The 13,316-nt window shown below is 41.7% G+C and overlaps 1 protein-coding gene across 1 annotated transcript; it reads left to right on the top strand.

The window, feature by feature from the left end:
* The first annotated feature begins 2,221 nt into the window (after nt 1–2,221).
* LOC118593490 (intelectin-1a-like) lies at nt 2,222–10,742 on the top strand. The gene is made up of 7 exons (XM_036202997.1): nt 2,222–2,279; nt 3,554–3,652; nt 4,824–5,071; nt 5,394–5,552; nt 5,908–6,028; nt 6,835–6,938; nt 10,590–10,742. The coding sequence occupies exons 1-7, from the start codon at nt 2,222–2,224 to the stop codon at nt 10,740–10,742; spliced, it is 942 nt and encodes a 313-aa protein (XP_036058890.1).
* The last annotated feature ends 2,574 nt before the right edge of the window (nt 10,743–13,316 follow it).

Below are 13,316 nucleotides of genomic sequence, written 5' to 3' on the forward strand. Positions count from 1 at the left end.
TAGGAACAAGGAAGTGTCACGAGGCTAGGACTTAAGAGTTTTACTTGAGAAGCTGTATAGACTGTGGTTTAGGTTAATGATTTGGAAAACAAGTGAGTCCCAGGAATTAGCTCAAGTACTTTTTGATACTGGGAAATGTATTCATGGGTTTCAGTGTGTGTCATAGCTAAAACAAAGCTTTAAACAATTGATTTCATGTGACTAGAAAACAAAGAATTGGATGGATAGTCAAACTAATTGGACAGGACTCTAAATACAAAAAGTGAAACAAGTAACCTGTTTTTCTGGCAGTTATTAGAGCTACTGCCTATGTAAACGGTGATGGATGAAAGGCTCTTGAACTGTGAGAAGTCTAAAAGGTAAGTGTTTGACTAAGTTTGGTTTTCTCAGGCAATGCATAAAGATGTGAAAAAGGGGTGTTTAAAAAAATAAAGAGACAGAAAGATGATAGAGAGACCCTGAAGGTTTGTGTGTGTGTGCATGTGTGTGTGTGTGTGTGTGTGTGTGTGTGTGTGTGTGTGTGTGTGTGCATTTCCTTTCTTCTCCAGCCCCAGAATTAAGTTTTACTCCCTCAGATAGAAAGATCAATTGAGTGATTAGTTGGAGACTGGTCATTACAGTAGCAATCTAGGAACCCATAAAATAAAGTAAAACAGATAGGGTGGTTTCCAACTCACTACGTAGACAAAGATGGCCTTGAACTTACTCATTAAAAGATGTGTAGACTTTATGTGTGAACAGTTCTTTAGTTTTGTTTTTGTTTTTGTTTTTACAAGACCTTATGTACCACAGTCTGTCCCCTAACCTGGCTATGTAGCAGAGAATACCCTCGAATTTCTGATCCTCCTACAACCACTTTCCAAATGCAGTGATTTCAGGCATGACCCAGCATACCTAGTTCATGTAATGCTAGAGATTGAACCTATAGCTCATGTATACAAGGCAAACATTCTACCAGCTAAGCTGCATGTCTCTGTTTTGTTCTAGTTTATCAACCTGAGTTCTAGCATGCAAATCAGTCCTTTGAACATAAAAAGGTATAAAATATAAGCTTAACAAAAAGCTGACTCCTAAAGGATTGCAGTATAGTCAGTATTATAATAAAGCTTTGTACTGAGGATGTTTCATTGTGGAGGAAAAGGCAATTCATTCCATTATAGCCCAAAATGGTGTCTGAAAACTGGAGAAAGACAAAAGATGGGAATCGAAGAAGCTCAAAGCACCTTAAGGGGGAGATTTCTAGTGATTTAATTCCAAATGCAGTCCATCATAATGCTTCACTAGATTGTGGTAACTATGATAAATAAAATACAACATAGTGAGGGCTGTATGGTACTCAATTTATGCAGACAAATGGTTTGTATTTATTCTTGAATGATCATTTACTGTTTTGTTGTTATCTTTCCTTTTTTACAGTCAGGTTTGATGATGTGTGCCTGTAATCCCAGCACTGGGAAGTGGGATGAAAAGAACGAATTCAGGGACATCTTCACCTACACAGTGATTTTGAGGCCAGCATGGGCTACATGAAATGTATTCTTTTATGCATTGTAAACCTCCCCCCTCGAAAGAGAAAAGTCTTCTTATCCTATGAAGTGAAGATAAATATTTACCCTTTTGTTAGTATTTGCAGTTTTCAGTTTTGCAAGAATGATAAAGACTTTTAAAAAGTCCAAATGGATATCAAATGTTGCAAATCTCATCATCTATTTCCTTTTTGGAAAATACAAAGTTCAGTGAAATTCCCAAACCTGGTAATAGTGCTAGGATATGACATATAATGTGTGTCCTTTTGAGCCTTTGAATCCCATGAGTCATCACTGTACAAAGAACCTTTCTGGAATAAATGAAGGTTGCCCCTCCAGTGGCATCCTGCCAGGAAAGGGGGAGCCTGGTGAAGTCTGGGCTATTCCCACCAGGCTCCTCCCATAAAAGGAAAAGAGCTTCAACATGACTACACCAGAAAGTCTGCAGAGAGAGAGTGGCTTACCTGGACTCAGCTGGCAACTCTGAGTTTCAGACTAGGTACGGAGGGGAAGGTAATTCCTGTCAACAGAATAAGGAAAGTGGATTCCAGGTCTATTTAGGACCCAAAGATTTGAGTAGTTTAAAGGAAAGGAAGGAACCTTTAAGTAGGACTAGATAGGAGCTAAGACAGGGATGAGGGGAAAAGATGGTCTGGATAGAGACTGACCTTCATCTTGGTTTTCTCTAGATGACAATGACCCAACTCGGTTTCCTGCTGTTTATCATCCTGGCCACCAGAAGTTGCAGTGCAGGTGAGTCTTGCTACAGGACCCCAGATTCCGCAGGTCACCTCTAGCTTTAAAGGCTGTCAGCTCTAGACTGGGTCACTTCCAGGACCTGGGTCTCTGATGGCGAGAGATCATGCTTTTGTTGTTGTTTGGTTTTTTTTTGTTTTTGAGACAGGGATTTTCTGTGTAGCCCTAGCTGTCCTGGAATTTGATCTGTAGACCAGGCAGGCCTCAAACTCTACCTGCCTCTGCCTCCTGAGTGTTGGGATGAAAGACATGGGTCACCACTGTTTGGCCGATCATGCCTATGAAAAACTGAGATAAAGTATAATTGTATTGTTTACCTATTCCTTTTCCTCTTTCCAATCTTTCCTAATTTTCTCCCACTCCCACTCTCTGTGAAAATAAAGGTCTCTTTTTGTTATATTTCTGGACATGTAAACACAACCTAGTTCATCCCCCATAGAGATGATACCTTGACATATAGGCTGGGTGCTGATTGTCTCTTGAAGGAAATGGCCAGTGGCAATGAGATTGTTGAGGTCTGTCCTGGTCCAGATTCTGTACTTGTGTGTAGCTCTAGGGGAACTTCTGCAAGAACTGTGTCCCATCCGATTCACTCCAGACATTTGCTTTAGGGTTCCAATACCAGATGAATAGTCTGGTTTGTGCCCAGAGAATGTTGTCTTCAATTTTGCTCTCTACAAGAACTCATCATTGTTTTAAAGTGTGTATTTCATCTTCACTACTGTTTTAAGGAAAAGAAGTCCCTAAATGCCATCTTACTCGATCTCCACATGACAGGGTTTTTTTGTTTTGTTTTGTTTTGTTTGATATTAGGTACTAGGGAACTGAAGCTTGATACAGTAAATACAATCCAAAATACTTGACTTGTAAACATAGTGCTACTTACACCTGAGTAGCTCTGACCCCAGAGTTCTTGCTTGTTTCCACCCTTCTAGGTTCTCAGAAGACATTGCAGAGTGAGGCTACTTTGCAAGGCTTTTTATTCCAGGGTCTCTTGGTCAAGCCTCTGCACTGTCAGCCTCACTACCCATGCTTCAGGCACATTAGGCTCCTTGTATTTCCTCTACTGCAAAGTTGAACTTCACTTTTATTCTCTTTTTTCAGGATATTGGACAAAAGTTCTCCACACCTTCAAATCTCTTGTCTTCCTTCCTATTAGAAATCTTGTTGATTCTCAGAGTGAGGATTTCAGAAGTCATGGAATGACTTTAGGGTGAATGACAAGGGGATTCTGGGTGTCCCATGAGAGTGAAATTCTGCATCTTCTCTAGCTAAAGACACCCTGGGAACCAACAGATGGGCCAATCTTGTGTCTTCCTCGCTGTTCAGAAGCTGCAAGGAAATCAAGCAGGAGATGACTGGGGCACAAGGTGAGTGACAAAGCATTAAAGAACACAATGTAATCTTAACACTTGGGAGCCCAAAGCAGAGGACTGAAAGCTCCATGGTAGCATGGGGAGACCCTGTCTCAAAAATACAAACAAATAATCCAGTTAGGAAATCAGGCTTTTGTTCTCTGGATCAGCTCTTCTCTTTTGATACAAAAATGTTATAAAATGCACATAGTGGATAAAATTGCCACTAAACCAATTTGAAGGGCTTTCATAGTCAAGAACAACTTTCACAACAGTATAGATCACCAGTATCCATCTCCAGAAAGTTTTCATTCCTTAAGTAGAAATTCTGTAGCCACCAGGCAGCACATTCCTGTGTTCCATGTGATCTGCTATGCGTTTTCTACTTCTATGAATCTGTCAATTCTTGTTACCGCATATAAGTAATTTGCCTTATTTCATTAGCATGCTTCATAACTCATATGTGTTGTAGAATAATTAATGTATTTTTTAAAATTATTGATTATTATTATTATTATTACATAGATGTACATGTCTGTGTTTGGTAATGTGTACATGTATGTGCAGGTATGCAGGTATTTCACAGTCCAGAAGAAGCCATCTAGTTCTCTGGAGCTGGAGTGACAGGCACTGTACACTGCCAAGTGTGAGTGCTGGGAACCTGACTCAAGTCCTCTGCTAGAGCAGTGCTTGCTCTTAACCGTGGAGCCATTTCTGCAGCTCACTTCATTCTTTTTGATCTGTTGGATATATAGGAATGTACACAATATATATCCTGCATACTAGATACCACAGTATATTGCTTATTCTTTTTCCTGTGTAGAAATACTGGACTTGTTTCTGCCTCTCAGGTCTTAACATTAGAGCTGTAATGAGCATGAATGTACATATCTGAGTCCCTGTTTCCAGTTCTTTGGGTATCTACTGGGTGAAGCGGTTAAGTCCTTTGATAATACTACGTTTAACTTTAGGATAAACTTTACTGTCAGTTTGGGTAATTCTGTGTTCTGCCTCAGTTACAGAAGTATGGCTTTCTACTCTCAGGCAGATCCCCGGGGACACCTGTGACAGGACACTCAGGATATGAGACATTAGCCATATTTGTAGTTCCTAGAGTCATTCTGCTTCTAGAACAGAGATGGACAATGAGCCTGCACCCAGGACTGCGGACTGGTTCTCTCTACAGATGGCCTCTATTTCCTCCGCACGGAGAATGGTGTCATCTACCAGACCTTCTGTGACATGACCACTGCAGGTGGTGGCTGGACCCTGGTGGCCAGTGTGCATGAGAACAACATGGGTGGGAAGTGCACAGTGGGTGATCGCTGGTCCAGTCAACAAGGCAACAGAAAAGACTACCCTCAGGGAGATGGCAACTGGGCCAACTACAACACTTTGGGGTCTGCAGAGGGGGCCACAAGTGATGACTACAAGGTTGGTACACTCTGTAGCCACTTGGGAAAGGGTGAGGATGTGAGTGTAGCTCAAGCATGCCAGGGAGAGGGTTGGAAGGTTGCTCTTCAACATAGGGCTGAAGAAATGAAAAATACTTTTCTTGAATCTCAACATCCTCCCAAGTAGGCTCTTAGGTAATTAGGTGTTGGGACCATTGTCCTTGGAAATTTGGGTATCTGAGCATGGCTGGTCGTCTATCCACCTGGAGCCCAGAGATATCAGCTCTGCCGAGGACTCTGCATATGGGTCTTTTGCTTGGTGAAATCTTGTTTGGTCAGGCTTAGTGTTGGTTGCTTTCCAGAACCCTGGCTACTTCGACATCCAGGCTGAAAACCTTGGTATCTGGCATGTGCCCAACAAGAGCCCCCTGAAAAATTGGAGGGACAATTCCCTGCTGAGGTACCGCACCTTCACTGGCTTCCTGCAGGACATGGGTCACAATCTGTTCGGCCTGTACCAGGTACTGGAGACTACTGGCTGAGGCTGCTTTCCAAGAGTGTAGAGAGAGAGGCAGGTGTTTGAGGTTGGACGGGTTGTATTCCATGTTTCCCTTATTCTAAAGTATAGTGATCCAAGGAAGGCAAAGGGTAGGGGTATGTGGAAAAGGAAGGAGAGGAGAAGAGAAGAGAGGAGAGGAGAGGAGAGAAGAGAAATGGGGAGGAGTCTAGGGTATCAGAGAGATACAGACGAAAGAAAGGATTGTTTCTTATATGACTGGTTTGGATAAAACCTCAGGTACTGGACACATGCAGGGCAGTGTTCCTGGGATTGCCAATGTTACAGTCCTTACCCAGTGACTTCTTCATTTCTTGTAGAATTACTCGGTGAAATATGGAGGAGGAGAGTGTGGGACTGACAATGGCCCAGCAATCCCTGCGGTCTATGACTTTGGTGATGCTCAGAAGACAGCCGCTTATTACTCACCCCTTGGCCAGAGTGAGTGTCTGATGCGTCTCTGAACCCTCTGCAGGAGGAGTGATAAATTTAGTTACTGTAACTAATAGTCATTTACCAATATAACTAATAGTCATTTACCAAGCACTACAGCCTGTTGCTCTTCTATGAAACTTTGTGTTTTCTTTCACTTTATTCACTTAATTGCTCTTTGGCTGGAAGCTATTGCTAACCCACTTTACAGACTAGGAAACTGGAGTACTGAAGGTCCATGAAGGTGCCTGAGAGCACAAGGCATAAGCAGGAAGGTTGGCATTTGCACTGGGGATACATAGTTCCAGAATCTATTCGTAGCAGCCCCATCATCACTTAGAGGTTTCTCAGGGACAGGCCAGGTCCATGCCCATGTGGCTGAACAACAGAAAAAAATGGAGTTTTATTTCTGTTGTGAAGAGTGACTGCTATGTTGTCTCATATGAATCCAAATGTGGCATCTACCCTTTATAAATGCTGTATAATTCAAATCTTCTTATTTATTCCTGGGATATAAAGAAAAAGTTACCAAAGTAAGTATGAACAGGAGCAGAATGGACGCACTTGCTGACTGCTGTGACAAGCCCTTGGAGATAATTCAGTAGAGACCTTCCTATATCATAAATTTCTCCTTTGAAGCTCTGGCAGATGAGGTTCTTTTTTTAAAGGACTGGCCCTTGGAGTCTGTAGATAGTAGGTGAGGCTCCCCCATTGGATCTGATATTTTAGACTGTATATCCTGAACCTGGCACCACCAAACTCTGGGCTATTTCTGGCATTTTCATTGAATGCTGTTTTCTTTTTCTTGTTTTCAGGTGAATTCACTGCAGGATACATCCAGTTCAGAGTGTTTAACAATGAGGGAGCAGCCAACGCCTTGTGTGCTGGGATGAAGGTCACTGGATGTAACACTGAGTTTGTGAGTCTGTGTAGTGACCAAAGAGGCTCATGACTAAGACTGAGGTTGCCAGTGTGTATGTATGTATATTGAGTGTGGGAGACTGTCCTGTTAGTGTGTGTGTATGTATGAGAGTGTGACTTTTATCTGAATCTTGCTTGATCTGAGGGATCAGAACTTCACTCTAGATACAGAAATCCTGTCTCTTTGAAAACTGTAGTCAACATTACAAACTTCTAATGTACTGTTGCTGGTTGCTTAGATTTTAGGATAAACCACTCAGTTACCTGGAGTCAGGGTGGCACTTGTATTCAGGAAGTCTTGTGCAAGACTTTGGGGCCTGAGATTGTAAGAGAGTCACTCCCCATCCAAGATTTAGCTTTTAGAATGAAACAGATCCAACCCGTCCCTTTTCAGGGCTTGTACAGATTTTCATTGTGTCATGGGGTTCCTAGGAGAGTCTTGGACATCTGGTAGACTTCACCCAGACCATTCACCTCCCTATCACAAGGAATTTCTCTTGTTGGATGTTGGCATGTCAACAAACGTCAAGGAAGGCAGATTCAGGTCCACTGCAACAACCTGATGTCCCCTTAGCCTTGGATCATTAGACTCATACTGTTTTGTTGTTTTCTTTTATAATAATTTGTGGCCAAAGGCAGGTTGAGGATGGAACCCTTTTATTGCCACAGTGAGTGCTGTAACAAGTTAGCATGTTCTGGCCAAGCATGGTGGTTCACATCTTTAACCCCAGCAGTTAGGTGATAGAGACAAGCAGATCTCTATGAGTTTGAGGCCATCCTGGTCTACATAGTGAGCTTCAGTTCAAGCAGAGCTACATAGTAAGACCCTGTCTCAAAAAAAAAAAAAAATGACATGTTCTTTTGGGACCCAGCCCTCTCTAAAGTAACAGTCTGAGAAAATGTTCATCAGATCCTGAAAATCTCAGTCTCTATTCATTCCTCAGTCATTAGCTTGTTCTTCACCTGGTCAACACAAGGCAGCTTTGCTGTCAAGGAGGACCTTGGGACTGTGATGTGGAATGATGAAATGGGGAGAGCATGTAGTGTCAAAGGAGTAGCAATCTGTTTTCAACTTTTGTGTATAACATGGATGTGGGATATAGGAAGAGCTCATTTTGGAAATGTTAACATGGACTAGATCAGGAAACATCTTTTACATCACACCAGTGGATTTGGGACTGTATAAATCTTGAGCACCACTTCAATGATTTAGTGAGCACATAAGATTGATTCCTTTTCTTTGAAAGATGACACTGATGGCCTAAAGGTTTTAGATTCTAATGGAGGAAAGATAAGCACAAGGAAATAAGTATTGAAATGGTTTCCATGATCCAAACGAGAGCCTCATGTCATCTGATGGAAATTTGGGGGTAGAATAGGCACTAATGAGTTCCAAAGGTTTTAAATTTTTTAATAGTTGAATACAGAGAGAGGGAAGAGAAGACATTTTGAATAGTTTCATAGTTTTCATTCGAGTAGGTGAATATCAAATAGTAAGCCAAGATGTCTGGATGCTGAATATGTTTGGGATCTCAGAGGGCTAAGCAGGCACATGATGCTGGACTTAAAATATTTATTTGACGTCATTTGTATGTGTATTCTAGTGATCACAGAGGTCAAAGGGAGACATTGGATCCCTGGGAATTAGAGATAAAGTCTTTTGATTGGGTTCTGGGATCCAGTATGGCTCCTGGAATCTGAACTATGTTTCTCTGATAAAGCAGTAAGATATTTTAACCCTGAGGCCATCTCTCCAGCCCCCATGCTACTAGCTTGTTTGGGTGGGACTTTAATTGGTCTTACTTCAGATTTATTTATTTAATTTTATATGTGTGAGTGTTTTGCCTGCACATATGTATGTGTGTTGCTTGAACTGCTGATGCCCTTTAGCTGGAAGAGGACATTCTATGCCCTGGGGCTGGAGTTACAACAGTTGTGAGCCCCACATGGGTTCTAGGACCCAAACCTGCTCCTCTGCAAGAGGAGCAAATGCTCTCAAGCACAGAGCTATCTATCCATCTCCAGTGTCACATGTTTAGTTCAATGATGGACTTGCTGTATAATGGTGGTCACAGAGGACTGGTATTACCTACTAACATCATAGTCATTCTAGCTTATGTAAGTACAGCCTATTTTGTTTACAGTGACAAAATTGTCCCTGAACATCCCCAAATAAATCCCCATTTTAAAGTTATGTGTGACTGTAAGTAACTGTGTTTTTATTTTGTTTGTTTGTTGACATGTGGAGTGTGAAGAACCTGAGTAGTGATTTTAAGTGGCAGTTCAATCTTTAAGTCTTAAAAATAAGAAATATCGGGCTGGAGAGATGGCTCAGTGGTTAGGAGCACTGGTTGCTCTTCCAGAGGTCCTGAGTTCAATTTCCAGCAACCACATGGTGGCTCACAACCATCTGTAATGAGATCCAGCACATAGGCAGAACACTATATACATAATACACAATAAATAAATCTTTAAAAAAATAAGAAATATCTGCATTAGAGACAGGGATTTTAAGCTGTCGCTGAATTGTTCATAACTAAAGCTAAAGGGGTAACACAATGTAAGAAAGTTGTAAATATGTCCCCTTTGGGAAGTAGCACTTAAGGAATTCATGGAGGAAAAGTCTAGCCAGGGAACCTGAGAACAAAGGTTCAGAGAAGTTGATGGAAAGGAAGGAAGAGGCAGTGACACCACTTTTATGAATCAAATAGAGTCATACTGGTGACAGAGAGTCTGATGAGAGATGAAGAGTTCACTGAACTTGGCTATTGAGGTGCCTTTGGGTTCATCAGCTGTTTTATTCAGCCTTTTGCCTCTGTGATAAATACCTGAGAGAAACAATATATGAAAAGAAGGATGTGCTAGTTTATGACAACTTGACATAACCTGAGATGAGGGAACCTCAATTGAGAAAATGCCCCCATAACATCAAGCTATAGGCAAGCCTGTAGGTCATTTGCTTAATTGCTGATTGATGAAGGAAGGAAGGCTGGTCATCCTGAGTTCTGAAAAAAAAAAAAAAAAAACAGTCTGAACATTCCATGAGGAGCAAGCCAATAAGCAGCATTCCTGCATGGCTTCTGCATCAGTTCCTGCCTCCAGGTTCCTGCCCTGTTTGAATTCCTGTCCTTATTTCCTTCAATGATGAACAGTGATGTGAAAGTATAAATCAAATAGAGAATATTCTTTCCAAGTTGCATTGGTCTTGATGTTTCATAACAGCAATAGTAATCCTGACTAAGACAAGGAGCTTCATTATTTTGATGGTTTCTAATTTTTTAGCACATGGTCATTTGGCTCTATTGCTTTTAAATCCACAGTGGGGCATGATAAATATCATGCAGGAAAGAGTTATCAGAGCAATATGGCTCAGTGCATAGCAGCAAGGATCCAAGAAAGACTAAGAAAGGTCTAATCAGACTGCTCCTTCCATAGCTCCACTGCCTCCCAATAGTCAATTCAAAATGGTGACTCTCTTGGTGACTATCAGATGAAGGCAGGGTCCTCATATTAAATTTCTTCACCAAAGCTCTGCCTCTGAATGTTACTTACATTTGGCATCAGGTATTCAGTATATAACATCTTTTGAGAGGGAACTTCATCCAAACCATAACACCTCTCATTGTTACATGCTCCCATTGTTTTTCAGCACTGCATCGGTGGAGGAGGATACTTCCCAGAAGGTAACCCTCAGCAGTGTGGAGACTTCTCTGCATTTGATTGGAATGGATATGGAACTCACAGTGGGTACAGCAGTAGCCAGGAGATAACTGAAGCAGCCGTCCTTCTGTTCTATCGTTGAGAACTCTCTGGTGTGGGACCCAGACTTCTGCAGTCTGTGGTCTCACATGCATTGAAGAAAAATTCACCTAGTAACTAGAATGCTAAAGACACAGGAAAGGAGAATAAATTGTGTTCATTGCAGGTTTGGAGTCTTCATGAATCATTTGGTACTGGGGTGGGAGAGTTCAAAAGAGTTTCTGCTGTCCTGTTTGATTCTCTTGGAATATCAGGACTGGGAATCCTGATACAGCAATTACTCTTTTTAAAAAAAAAAAAAAAATTCATTCTCCTCTGATACATTGCATTCTGTCAGTAGCCTTCCCTCCCTCCTCTCCTCCCAGTCCCTCCCTTTTTTTCCCTATCCCCCAGACCCATTCCTCCTGCATTTCCTTTCAGAAAAGAGCAGGCTTCCCTGGGGCTATCCACCAAACATGGTGTGAAAAGTTACAATAAGACCAGGAATATCCCCTCATATTAAAGATGGACAAGGCAACACAGTAACAGGGAAAATTCATGGAATGTTCCTTTACATTGTGTGAAGATGTGTCACTGTGATTGGATTAATGAAAAGCTAAACGGCCAATAGCTAATCGGGAGGTATAGCAGAGACTTCTGGATTGAGAGAGCTCTGGGAAGATGAAAGGTAGAGTTGCCAACCAGACACAGAAGAAGCCAGACATGAAAGAGGAGAGGTAAAAGCCATGAGCCACACAACAGCATTATGTTAATATAAGTGGGTTAATTTAAATTATAAAAGCTAGTTAGGAACAAGCCTAAGCTAAAGCTAATCTTTTATAATTAATAATAAGTTTCTGTGTCATATTTTGTAAGCTGGCAGCCCAAAACAATTCATTCACATAATAGCATCCAACATAGGGACACATATTTCCACATAAGACCTGAGAATGTTTTAAAAAATGTTTCCAAGCACACAGAAATGAAGCTGAATGTGGCTTCCTAGTCCCACAGTGCCTCATTCAGGCTGCATGACAGAGACATGCCTCCCAGCAGCTGCCTGTGGGCCTGAGCCGCCAGGCAACCATGAGCTAAGCTACACAATGGGTGAAAGGTTTGAGTCACACGGTCAAGAGAATAATGCAAGTGCCTAGTGAAGTAAAGGCCAGAGAGTAAAGTAAAGTATAAGTAGTCATAGAAAAAATAAATAGTTTAAAAATAATAAAGTCTTTAAAAAGAAAAATGAAGTAATTTTTTTCTTTTTTTAATTTTAATTATTATTATTATTATTATTATGTGTTTTAATTTTATACATCAGCCATGGGTTCCCCTGTCCTTCCCCCTCCGCCCCCACCCCCACCTTTCCCCCAGCCTCTCCCCTCCATTCCCATGTCCTCCAGAACCAAGACACCCCTGGAGATTCATTTAAACCTGGTGGATTCAGTAAAGGCAGGTCCTGTCACCTCTTTCCAGACTGAGCAAAGTGGCCCCTCATAAGCCCAAGGTTCCAAACAGCCAGCTCATGCACTAAGGACAGGTCCCGGTCCCACTGCCTAGGTGCCTCTCAAACAGATCAAGCTATTCAATTGTCTCACTTATCCAGAGGGCCTGATCCAGCTGGGGGCTCCACAGCCGTTGGTTCATAATTCATGTGCTTCCATTCAATTGGCTATTTGTCTCTGTGCTTTTTCCAATTTTGGGCTCAACAATTCACCCTCTTACAGTCCCTCCTCTTTCTCGACAATTGGACTCCTGGAGCTCCACCTGGGGCCTGGCCGAGGATCTCTGCATCCACTTCCATCAGTTATTGGATGAGAGTTCCAAGATGACTGTTAGGGTGTTTAGTCACCTGATCACCAGACTAGGTAATTTTAAAAAGTAAGCCTTGTAAGATTGGAAAATATAACACAGGGAGTTTGGACCTTATATGGTACTTTGTTAATTTTGATTATTTTGAATGCTAACGAACAGGCAACAGCTGCTGAGAGACCCTGGACTGTGGAAGGGACCGCTGCATTAAACCAACCTATATACTTAAGTAATGCCTTAACTTTACATGGAAGTGAAAAAATGTATTATGTTGGGGAAGAGCAGGCTGTGTATTTGTTTCCACAGGAAGTGAAAGGCTGTGTGTTCCTTTCAGGTTAATAGAGATCAGAGTTGATCAAGGGAGAAAACCTGAGTATCTTGACTACAGACAAGGGGGAGGGAGACAAGAAAGACTACAGGATGATCTGTAAGCAGATCCCTCAGCATGGGAACAGCTCAGACAAGATGAGACTTGATAAGTCTTGTTGGCTACAGAGTACTCATGACTTATTATTACATGTCCTCCTTTCATATGGCATGGATAGACATTTATAATGCAGTTTGGTTATGCTGTCCAAACAGACTTATGAAGTTGACAGAGGCTTTTTACCTGCTCAAACATAGAACAAAAAACATGTTTAACTGACTTGTGCACACCACACATTCCTACTTGAGTTAATACAGATATGTATGTTACCTTTAAAAGTTTGTATGATTTCAGAACAAGGGGATCAGACACCAATAAATATGGTTGGCCCAGGTAATCCAGCCTCTCAGATTGACTATGTTGCAGTTTCCTCAGAGTTCAACATCCAGAACAGCTACAAGC

Source organism: Onychomys torridus, chromosome 11, assembly GCF_903995425.1.
Source record: "Onychomys torridus chromosome 11, mOncTor1.1, whole genome shotgun sequence".
Lineage (NCBI taxonomy): Eukaryota > Metazoa > Chordata > Mammalia > Rodentia > Cricetidae > Onychomys > Onychomys torridus.

Bases quoted from the DNA above. Each gene is read 5' to 3' on its own strand.
- LOC118593490 (XM_036202997.1), top strand. From the start codon at position 2,222: ATGACCCAACTCGGTTTCCTGCTGTTTATCATCCTGGCCACCAGAAGT. The intron at 3,653-4,823 runs GTGAGTGACAAA...TTCTCTCTACAG, and splicing joins GGAGATGACTGGGGCACAAG to ATGGCCTCTATTTCCTCCGC. The intron at 5,553-5,907 runs GTACTGGAGACT...CATTTCTTGTAG, and splicing joins ATCTGTTCGGCCTGTACCAG to AATTACTCGGTGAAATATGG.